General features: G+C 42.3%; 1 protein-coding gene across 5 annotated transcripts in view; it reads left to right on the forward strand.

Moving 5' to 3' along the window:
• The window catches only part of trps1 (trichorhinophalangeal syndrome I), a 111208-nt gene that overhangs the window by 76263 nt on the left and 22685 nt on the right, over window positions 1-12260 (forward strand). For all 5 annotated transcript variants that reach the window (XM_077591033.1, XM_077591034.1, XM_077591038.1 and 2 more), the window contains 4 exons: window positions 452-666; window positions 1221-1395; window positions 1466-1694; window positions 2151-2814. In XM_077591033.1, coding sequence (XP_077447159.1) covers window positions 452-666; window positions 1221-1395; window positions 1466-1694; window positions 2151-2814 — 1283 coding nt within the window. The remainder of the gene's footprint in view (window positions 1-451; window positions 667-1220; window positions 1396-1465; window positions 1695-2150; window positions 2815-12260) is intronic.

Raw genomic sequence — 12260 nt, forward strand, 5'->3', positions numbered from 1 at the left:
TACCTATCTATTTATGTCTAAAATGCCTTTCCTATTTCTGCATCCTCATCCTCTTGCTACTGTGACAACAAAATTTCCCGAATACGGGATGAATAAAGTTATCCAATCCAATCCAATACTACTATACTACCATTCAACTTAATTAAGATAATCATCTTTAAATACATTACTATGTTGTTGCAATGTTTTTTTTTTCTTAAGGAAATATTTGTCAAATTTACACTGCATTAAAAGTAGTCTCGTCAAAGGCACATTCTGCCTTATTTATTTATTTATATTTTATTTATTATATAAATATAATAGGGGCGAGAAATCAACATCAGAAATTATCATGCAACGTCTGTTTCCCAACGTCCTGCTGTTAGCTTTCTGCCCTTCCAAAATATCGTCCGTTCTCATCCTGCCAATTGGACGACCTTTTTGCCTAACACGACATCCATCTGTTTGCCAGGCGATCCCAACAGCGGCGACGCCGAGGCAGTGGTGACCAGCTACAACTGCCAGTTGTGCGATTTCCGCTACTCCATGGCGCACGCCGGCGACGTGATCGTGGTGGCGCCGTTGCTGCTACACTACCAGCACAACCACTCCATCCATCGATGTTGCATCCAGCACTGCATGTACTGCCCGCAGGGTCTTTGTCAGCCACAAAAGCACTTGGGAGAGGTGAGGTGAACATTTTCTTCATCTCGTTTTTGCCCTACAAATTAAGAAATTAAGATGCAAAATATGTTTGCTTTGACGGCAAATGAACAAAAGGCAATTTATGTCATTTTAATCACAGAAAATGAAGGGATAAATTGACAGCTTGTTTACGGGAGTGTTCAGCGCAATTGAAACTGATTATTTTCCGCCTTCTCTTTATATGTAAAACAATGTGAAAATGGTTGCACTCGTGCTGTGTCTTTCTCAGCGGCAATTCAAGTTTGCAATCAATAGAGTCGCTTAGAGGGTTTTGAACAAAGAGTTTGTAAACGGGACGCCACACTCTTATTGAATATTTCTATTGAATTTGTTGCATACTGAGGTTGAATTCTAAAGAGGCGTTTACTACGGTTGGACTCCCAATTTAAATTCTATCCAAGACCCTCTAATTTTTGCAAACGTAATATCTTATATCAAGATGCACTTATATTTGTTAGTAGTTTGATATTTTCAGGCTCAACGGTACAGAGTACAGCAATCCTAACGAGATCACATCTTGTTATTGTTTTGAATAGGTTTCCCACCCCTTTGCTTGCCGAAAGTCCAGCTGTCCCAAATGTTGCAGCAAATTCCCGCCGTCCAGCAAACAGCAAGAAACGAGCGGATCGACGCCACCTCCTTATCCCAGGAGCGACCCCAGCGTGACATCGGCTTCCGCCGTCCACCTCGCCAACTCGGTTGCCTCGCAAGGTAATTCGTTCAGATGGCCAAAAATTCACGACCATCCAATATCTGACAATCCCATATTTTGCATCCTCAGGTGTCACTCACCTGTGCGACCAGTGCGCCTTCGCCACCACCGACATTGACGTGCTGCTGCAGCATTATGACGGTTGCCACAGTTTAATCAACCTAAAGGGGGCGCCAGCCAATGTCAAGGCTGAGGAACAGGAAGGCAGCGGTCCGGACAAAGAGGCTAGCCGCGAGTACTCATGCACAAAATGCCACTTTATCACCGAAGTGGAGGAGGAAATCTTTAGACACTACAGGTGAGCTCATTTTGCATCATTATAGATTTCATATATACCCTTATAAATACACCAAATTGCCATTTATTTCTTTGCAATAGTACCTTACATACTCTGAAATAGTACCTTTCTGACTAGAATTGCACCACCCAAAGAATAAACCATGAAGTGTAAACAAAACAATATACATGTTGCATTTTTTGGGAAGGCAATTTTTTATTGTATGAGAAACCAAGAACAAACATTCATTAATAAAACAATACTAAAATGGAGAACTAGAGGCTAAAGAGGTATCTGTTAACATTTTAAAAAGTATAGCCTACAAAAAAACCAAACAAACAACATGGCAGCTGTCAGTGATCAGACAGAAAACAAATACACGTAAGTCGGACCCAACCAAAGTGCGACTTATAGTCTGTAAAATACGGTACTTTGAACTCATTGAGTTTGATTATCGTGTTTGTTGTTTGCGTGCAGGCGTGTCCACGCGTGCTGTCGCTGTCGCCACTGCGACTTCACGGCGCCCGATACATCGGCGCTCCTCGATCATTTCAACTCGGCCCACTGTCACGAGGCTTCGGGGTCGGCCACCTCGCTCACTCCCTCCCTGACGCCGTCGGCCAACGGCTGCTCGGCGCCCTCCACGTTGGCCATCAAGGAGGAGAGCAAAGGGGATCTGCGCCTCCTCTACTCACTGGCGCCACCCGAGGGACGCCTCGCCGAGGGGGGGCGCGAAGAGATCGTCAAGGACAGAGAGCACGAGAAAGGTTGGGTCCTCGGAGAAACCAGAAGTGGCGAGCAAGCCCACGGTCTGCTGTGGGTGCCCAAGGAGCGCATGGGACCAGAACCCTCCATTTTCCCCTCGCCTCTGCCCGTGGCGTTTCTTTCGGCCAACCACGAGGCCTCGCATCAAAAGCGAGCCGGCGGCGTGGCCTCGCCCGGTATGGTCTACCTGGGAGATACCAAGTCCTTTTTGGGGGACGCCAAGCTGTATGGAGGAGGAGGCCGGCCGGGTGCCAGCGGAGGGGAGAAAATGAGCCAGGTGCCGTCGCAGCAACATACAGGAGGAGGAGGAGGAAGTGGAGGAGTTCAGGAGGTGAAAGGAGGAGCTGCTAAAGAAGAGTCCCAGTCACTGCTACGGGTAAGTTCGCAATAACGCCACATTCATTTGCCTTGCAAAACATTCAATGTCATGACCAAACAAGATTAATTATTTGGACGACGATGCAATGCAATCCAATATTACAGTCTACCACAATTGGATTCAGTTTGATTCGTGGTTAGATTTTTAATATTACACACATCATTTCCATTTTATCGAAAGCTATCCCAAAAATACAAGGCAGTTTTGACAGTTCTATTGATGACATATTTGAATGTTTTTTTTAAACAAAATAGCATGCAAAGATAACAATTGTGCTTATATCGATCTATTCGGATTGTTACAACCAGTATATATTTTGATCCAGATAAGGTTTCTCAATATTTGCTTCCTCTCATCACCTGCGACAATGAAGTAGCTGACATTGACGACGATAGGCGTCGAATCCATTTGCCAGAGCGGGTGGGCTCACATTGCAAATTGACTATATTGGGAGTGCAATGTTGTCATTGGCAACCAGTGAATCCACTTTAACTTGGAACACTAATCCCTCAGAATGACGGAGCAAAACGTCGCCACCAAGTCGCCTTAGACTTAACGGGAAAGCAAAACTTTGACAGTTGCCATGACAACCCACCCGTCATGTTCCACTTTTCCAGAGTGGCGGGGGAGCCTTCTTAATGTATAAAGTGATGTCATGGACTGGCTGAAGCGAGATTGGGGCCCATAGCTTATTGGCTATGATCGCATTAAATCGGCGCAAGCACGTTTACTTTGTGTGTGTGTGTGTGTGTGTGGGTGGATATGTAGTCAGTGGTAAAAGTGAGTGTGTGAATGAAGCTCATGGGGTGCCTAAGGACAAATCACTATAAGAATACACTGTGTTGGCTGATTCTGCGCTGTGTATGCGCATATGATGTGTTGGCAACCACTTGGCAGACACGTTGGGTGTGTCTGCAAGGAGGTTTACTCATTTTCTCGGGTGGGGCAGAAAGAAAGGGAAGAACATTTAGATGAGAAGCATCGGGGCGAGTCCTCAAAGAAAATGTAACCCGTGGAAAGTCTTTCTGTCGTCAAGGTTTCCTTCTCTATCAAAGTGGAAGCAACAACAAATTCAATCGGTGTTTGACGTCAGTTGAGCGACCTTTGTTTGATAATTGAGGAAGTAAAGGGAAGTACCGGTATTAGTGCTAATTGTGTGGGAAAGTGTCTTGGTGGTTGCAGGTATCAATCATTTATGTCCATAACAATCGTTCAAATTGAATATCTTTTATACGAATGTACTGATCGCATCATTTTGTATGCAAGTCGAGTCTACTAGTTGTTTTTGGGAACATCATAAAAAACACTTCACACAGTCACCAAGTTGACATCAATGGAAATGAGTTATCCACTAGACATTTCCTAAAAGTATACTCATGAATCCACTGCAAGCCACAGTATTAATTATTAATCCACTACCTTTCCCATGGCATCAATAACAACTTCTTTTGTGAGACGTGTTCTCATCCGCATAATAGTTTTTCTTTCCCACCACCCCGTTTGTGAAGGTGGGACACCCCAAGCACTGAACGTGAGATATGACTTCAATCGCGATGACACTATATTGCTTTATCACGCAATATTTACCCTGCGTTGCAATGGCACAAACACACGCTTGCCAGCTGTCTTGACTCATTATTTTGAGTCATCGTCGTCGGGCAGGGCAAAGGACTGGCATATATATTACAACATTCTATTTTTTTTGTCTCTGGGCGCAAGTCCCCCACCAAAAATATCAATTGCCACGGCAACACCTTGGGCACTTTGAGCTACCTTGACTTATTCAACTTTTTTCATCAAGTGCTACTGTCAAATAATTTGATTGTTATTTCGGCAGGAGAGGAAGCCTTGGCGCAGGCAGGGCGAGAATGATGCATGACGACATTCAAAGCAGGGAAACGTTTTTTTTTTTAAATCTAAACAAGAGAAAGGCTTTCGTCCTAACTCATTGGCTGTCATTGACGACACAAGACGTCCAATCCATTATTGGATGTCTTGTTCCGTCAATGGCCATGGCCGTGTTTATCACTGACATTCATTCGGCTTAAAATCCTGATAAAATGGCTTCGTGTGAACATCGAATACGTATTGTTTTTATGGAATCAAGCCCGTTCCGATCAAGATTTGATTCCAAATGAAAGTGGAGATTCATATAAATGTATTATCTGATCTCTGTGCATGAAGACACTCGTCCCGAAAGAGATGCGGCAAAAAAGGACAGTGCGCTACAATGATAAACAGCCTCTCATGTTATGGCCACCTGGCTTCGTCGCATCTCGAAATTTTAATTGTATCACGAGCGAATTATTCGATCGAAATTTTCGTCGTAACATGAGCATGTTGTATGACGAGCATGTTGTATCACGAGGTACCACTGTAAAATAAAAACTGTTTTAATCTAAATTCTGATGGGATGAAAGAAAATCTGTCTTTGCAAATGTAGCCACTGTCAATGGCAGGGAAAGAGTTAAAGGGTAGAGAAGCATTGCATTGTTGAGGCGTTGCACTTCCCACTGGGTTTTTTGGTCTGCTGATTTATTACAGTGACGTCGACCTTTGTCTCCAATGTGACTTTCTGTCTCTTTGACTGACTTAATGAGAGAGCAAAACACAAACCAAGTGGGGTCGTCTAACATACGCAGCATTCAAATTTACTGTCTTGTTTGCCACGGCGTCAAGTTGCATTCATGACAGGACTAAGGGCATCAAGAAAATTGACCGCCGTAACCAAATGCAGACCCAAGCAGTGTTTAAAACGGTAAAAAGTTACAAGGGTGGAGATTGTGAAATCAATAAATTTGTGGAACTACTGCATGACTCAAAAGTACTAGCACGAAAATTTCAGCAAGATAAATGACTGCGTATGCTTTGAGCTTGTCAAAGAGACGTTCCATTTAAGTTTTTTTGTTACATTTCTGCCTCATGGAGCTAATTATGTTCAAGAAAAAACACACTAACGCAGCTGTACTTTACATAAAGTTCTCATTACTTTGCGTTCTATTTCCCTTCTTCTCTCTTGCATAAATCTATGTGTATCCATCTGTGCGACGACTCTTCTCGTGTACTTAATTACGTGCGTTGTCCGCACATTTGCATTCCTACCGAGTGTGTCTAAGTGTGTATTTTGTTAGGAAATTAAAGCATGAATTGAAGTTGTTTTCCGTAGCGACAATTTAACATCCTGTTATATCCGCTTCAGGAAATTGTAGAGCTTATGCCTGTCTATGTCTGTGTATGTGCGTGCATCTGTGTTTAATAGTAAAGCTAAACTTAGCCTATAAATGATGCGACTTCATAGAAAATCTAAATAAATTAAAAGATACTTGCCTGTTTTTAGAGAGGATACAAGAGGCTCTTTGCGGAAAAATCCTATCACCTTGTGGTGTTTTGTGTGTATTGCTGATTTTTTTAAAACTCATCTTACGTTACCCGTTATGCTATGTTTAATTTAAACGTAAATAAAGTGCACGTGTATAAGCAGACAAACCGACCAAACTTCGAAGGCTAACTTTAAGCCAAATGTAGAACATTGTATTCCGTCCAGACATTCCGTCGCTCATTGACAATTTTTCTATTCGACATGACATTGGTGCCCTCTAGGGGCAGCCCAAAGCATTGCACAAAGTAAACTACTGTAATTACGTCCAATTTCCAGGTATGGTTAACGCGTAATTTTGAGCCTGTGACTGCTTTAAAGGAAAAAAACAACTTTACCTTACTAATTTACCCGAGTAATGAAACTGTAATTATGATTTGACATTTATTTTTAGAGCGCCTCAACTGACACGGAACCTGTTTGCTAATTTTAGTTGTTGTTGGTTCTCGTCCCAAAAAAATCCGCACAGTGAAGAGGATTGTTTTAATGTCATTGACGGGAATAGAAGCCCAATCTATTTGAAGTATACCGATGCATCGTAGAAAAAGTAAAGTTGTGTCAACCTTGGTTTGTCCGAACGTGACACAGTTATTAACTTGGCCATTGTATCAGTGCTCTTTAATAAGTCTACAACGCTATCCATCTGTTTTATTTTATCAGCGTGGAGAAGTACAATGTAAATTGAATTTTAAACTCTCGGGACTCGGGTCTTGGCTCTTTTTATTCTCCCTCCCGCTTGCCTGCCTGCCTTCAACATGTTGCTATGGTGATGCTGTGGGATCAGGTCCAGGCGTGAAAGTTTCAGCCATGCTTGTGGGAAGTCCTTGAGCCTTTTAGCCTTTCCAGCGTTTTCCCAAAAATTGCTCACCCTAATGATAGCACGTTTAGTGACCATGTTGAGGCCTGTTCACACTATGGTTGAGGTGGCAAACCACTTGGTCACAAAATTCCAATTTGAAAATCTTGACCTGAATGCTTGAAAATTCGGAAAGTTTTCCCGTGCCAAGTGGAGTTTGGAATTCTCCTAAGATTGGGGGAATAGTGTATATATACAGTATGATATTCATATGCTACCTAGCTATGAGTAGCACTGCTTCTGCACTAGTGAATAATAGTCGATAAAATCGGAATAGGGAAGACAGGACTGATTAGGATGTGACAAAACAGGAGGATCTTTTTTGGTAGCGCTGTGGGGCAACCGAGAAAGCCTTCTTTCGGGAAACAAATTAAACTTAGCATCTCTTTTGACTTTGACTATTTATAATGGAATAACTGCGGTTGTAGGGAGCCAAACTTTTTTTTCCCGAAGCAGCGTCTAATTACCACGCCGTTCACGTCTGACAATATATGGTGGCGTGCAATAGAATGAGTTTGACGTGCGCCTAACACCCGTGTCACGTCGCGGCTGGCCACCGGCCCGGCCCGGGCCTCCATCGCGGCTCTCGGGCCGGACGCCGTGACACAGATGTTCCGCCCTGGCCGCCCTCGCGCCGGCCAGGTGTTTTTCATCGGGTTCCCTCGGCAACGCTCAAACACGGCGGTCACTTTAGCTCCTTGCTGTAATTTAGGCGTTTACATCAATTACTGTTACAATCAGCTCCACTGCACATGTTTTTTTTCGTCCAACTTTTTTTGTGCCCTCGCCGCCGTGCTTGTTGGTCCCTCGCTCTCTTTCTTTGTGTGTAAGGCATGAGCGCTTCACCGCAGGCTCTGTGCGCTCGCTTGCGTGTGCGTGTGCGTTCACACATGGAACAAATATTGAGGCCAGATGTTCATTTTGCTACAACAAGACCTCTACACGCAATATTAACCAGCGCGCACACATGCACAGGCCGTACATAGCATCCTGGCAGCACTTGTGTAATTAGGAAGCTGATTGGTTAGATTAAATGTCCACCTGACCCCTGACCAATAGTTAATTTGACACCCCCTCTGCCTTTCCACTCACTTTTCTTCACTTCCGCCATCTGTGCGCCTGACGTGAGTGACGTCCTTTTGCACCATCTACTGACAGTTTTTGATGTTTTAATATTGCGTATCGTATGTGTAAGGGGTGCCGAAGCCACCTCGTGACATGAAAGGGACTGACAACGTCCTCGTGAAAGACAGTTGCTCAAATGATTTAAATATGCACGTTGTCATTGACCTCTGATCATGGAGAAAATAATGCTTAAATGCAAACTAATGACATCACTTATACCCAAGTCCATACTGATAGGTTGGAGCACAGGTGCATGTGCTATTGAGTTTACAGTGGCACCTCGAGATACAAGCTTAATTCGTTCCAGGACTGAGCTCGTATATCGATTTTCTTGTAACTCAAACAAACGTTTCCCATTGAAATGAACTAAAAACAAAATAATTTGTTCCAACCGTCTGAAAAAAACACCAAAAACAGGATATTGGATTGGAAAAAATGTTTTATTTGTTCTAATTCGCCATCTATTAACAAAGTAACACATAGCTAGTGGTTTAATATTACTAAAATGTGTTTAATAGTACTACAATTATACAGATTTCGAAGGGGGGAGAGAGAGAGAGACGGACAGAAAGAGGGGGCCGGGGGTCTTAACGCGTATATCAAAATTGGTCTTGTATCTCAAGATAAATATTTGCCCGGAATTTTACTCGTATCTCGAATTGCTCGTATGTAACCCGGGCCACTCGTATGTCGAGGTACCACTGTATCTTTATGACATGCTAATTAATCCACCTCACTTAAGACACCGCACGTATGTTTGTGAGGTAGCGATACCATGGCAACCTTGGCCGTCCGAGGTCCTCTCGGCAAGGTTTCCGCACCGCCTTGGTCTCGAACACGTGCTTCCGCAATGTGGACGGCATTTTTTTTTACTCCAACGCACGCAGGCAGGATACGATGTGAAAGCTTTTTCTCCTCTCGGCATCTTCCCGAACGAGCACTCACCCCCTCCTGCTCTTCCGCATCCCCTGTGAGGTCCGACTCATTAGGAATTCTCTCGCTTGTGTGCAAAGTGTGTTTATGAATTCTGCTCAACGGGTGCGATGCGGCCTGTAAACCTTTCCTCTCCCCAAAGAAGGCTAAGCTTTTTTTGTTCTCCATTCCACTTCTGTTCGATGCAAGAAGATCACGCTTAAAAAAAAAAAGCCCATACAAATATTGGATTTTACTCGTCTTTGAAGACTTGATGAAAGGTAGAGAGACGCTCAAGTTATTCCAGGTGCACACAATGGTTAAAGCCGTTTGTTGACGTTAGAATTGGATGATGGACAAAGTTAATTCCTAAGGGCATCAAACGGTTGCACACAAACCTGGAAAATTCCAATTTCCACTGTCAAAACCTTTTATCAAGTCGACCTACAGTGCTATAAGTCCCATTTTGGATTGGATTGGACAACTTTATTCATTTCGTATTCGGGAAATTTCATTGTGACAGTAACAAGAGGGTGATTAGACAGAACAACAAAGCAAAAGCACAAAGTACAAAGCAAATCAAAGTAAATGGGATCATTAAGAATCACCAAATCAAATCATTAAGACAGAAAAGCAGCAAAAACACAAATGTTGTAAAAATGAATCTAATACAATAATATATAAAGTATAGCTACAATAGTGCCAATAGTTGCACAGGTTTAGGCAAGACTGTTTAACTTAACTCAAGCAAAGATTTGACACGTTTAAATTACATTTTTGTAGTATAACATTTTTAAAAAATGCTCAGTTTTTTAAAGTTTGAGAAAAAAAAGTGCAAAGTAAATAAAAAGAAAATTGTCACTAGCCTGAATGTTGCTCAATCAGCGTTTAAAGGCATTGCATGTCTACTAATGATAAAAATATTATTTAAATTTACCACCAAAGTATAAAAAACAAACATTGGTTTTCGTCAATGGCACTAAATGAGTTAATCAAAAATTGGAGTATTGAAAAGTCACCCCAAAAGTTGGGCAGATCAAATTAGAAGTTAAACAAAATCTAGCTCAAAATGACGTGTCGCCAAAGATGTGTAACTCAAGTCTTTCCTAACATCACTCCCAAAAATTAATATTCTGTCCTTCATTTTCTGAGCAGTCACAAATGTCTTTTTATTCTCCGCCTTTCTCATGTGAGTGATATCTTCCCAAGCTTGGTGAGTGGAAAATGTCTTTTCTGGCTCATTTGGAAAGTGATCATTCATATTTGAAAATGTTCCCCTTTGTTTTTAATGAAAACACGTTAGCCTATAGAGCGCTGCCATCTGTCAGCAGCCTACCTCAACAACGTCTTCTTTGCGCTTCCTATTTATTTATTTATTTTTGCACCGTCATTACGGCAGATGTTTGGCGTGCAGACGACACATATTTCATCTATCCCGTTATTTAATGTCTCAGGTGCTGTGGAACAATGGCATTGTGCCCTTTACTCTGCCTGTATATTATTTTAAAGTACGGATCTTGAACGTCCTTGGACATTTCTTTCAATTTCTCTTTAGAATTGCCACTGTCTGCCAGCATCTTGACTCACACACTTTGGCTGCACCTTTTAATGTCTTAGATTCGTGGAATCCATAGAAGGCTCGACTATGCTTCCATTATTCTAAACGAGGGGCTTTTGTCTTCCACTTCACTTCCAAGATAAGCCCCTTTTTTACAAGACATGAACCCCCATCTCAGAAGAGACGTGTTACCTTTAATCTATTGCGGCTCAGTGATCAAGAACGACTCTTCGTATTAAATCTGTGAAGTATTATGACTAGATTTGTATGCTGTGGCTTCCCAATGACAGCACTCTATGTCAATTAGTAGTTTCTTTTAGGACAAATCAGAAATAAAAATGACAGTAATCTGAGTAATCTGAGAACAAAGGAAAACTACAACCGGGTATCATAATAATAAAATAATAAAATCAGGGTGTCCGCAGAGTCTCAAAAAGTCTAAAAATAGACATTTTCAATTTTAGGCCTGAAAAAGTCTAAACTTCCAAGATATTTTCCACTGTAAGTCTAAAATCTCATTTGGGTCATTAATACCCAGTGCAAAAGTGCAAAATATCAATGTAGAATAAATTTTAAAAATATTTTCTTGCGTCTATTTATCACGTTACGTTTTTTGGTGGCTTATTGTCCGTGTCGTTCTGGAAATCACTGGATTTTAAAAATCCATGAAGCCATGTGACAATATGACTTCTAAAAATAATTGCGCGGATAAAAATAATACTATAATATAATAATACTAAACTAAACTCTAATAATAATACAACTGTTTGTTCCTTTAAAATCACAGTAACAAACAAGTTAAACAAGAAAAAAACAGCAGCACTTTTGCAAAATGTCATCCTGTCTCATAATGTCAGCGGTCATCTTTTTTCTCGCCGCTATCAATTCCATAATAACTAAATCTAACGTTTAGATAAACGGGAGAATCGTTAGCGTTTTGAGCACGCCCTGAAAAGCACATGTGGCGGATCATCATTATGCAAAGCCCTCTGTTTGCACCGCAACCAGGATGCCAGCATTCTATTACCTCGAGACCACCGCCAGTGAGACAGCAATCAAAGAGTGAAGACAAAAGACCATACAGACAGAAGGACCATGCGGGAGGGGTCGAAGAGATAGAGGGCATGGGGGGACGGGGGGACGGAGGGAGAACAGTTGGCAGCAGCTGCCAGCTTTTAGTGGGGTTAAGCATCACCACAAGAACAAACTAATAAGGTCTGAAACACCGCCTTGGCAAGCTTTCAATTAGTAACTCGCGTCTGTGTGGCGACGCTCCGCCACAAGGTCCCACTAAGGAGACCCCACCAAACCCCCCTTCCCAGTCGTCCAGCCCTTGACGTCCAGCGTTTACAACCTACAGCGATGTGTCCCCCCCTCCTACGCAATCATCACTCCATGTTAAGACGCTCCAGATGTGCGGCAGCGTCACCCAGCTGGGGCGCACACGCCAAAAATGCACCCACTCATGGGCTGGCACCAAAACATTTCCATACAAATGTTGTCCATAAAAAATGGAGAAAAGCAAAGTAAAAAAAAAACATAGAGATTCCCAGAAAAATTGATGGTTTTCATTATTGAGTGTAGTAGTAGTGTGGTTTCCTTAAATCATTGGTGTC

Source organism: Stigmatopora argus, chromosome 21, assembly GCF_051989625.1.
Source record: "Stigmatopora argus isolate UIUO_Sarg chromosome 21, RoL_Sarg_1.0, whole genome shotgun sequence".
NCBI lineage: Eukaryota > Metazoa > Chordata > Actinopteri > Syngnathiformes > Syngnathidae > Stigmatopora > Stigmatopora argus.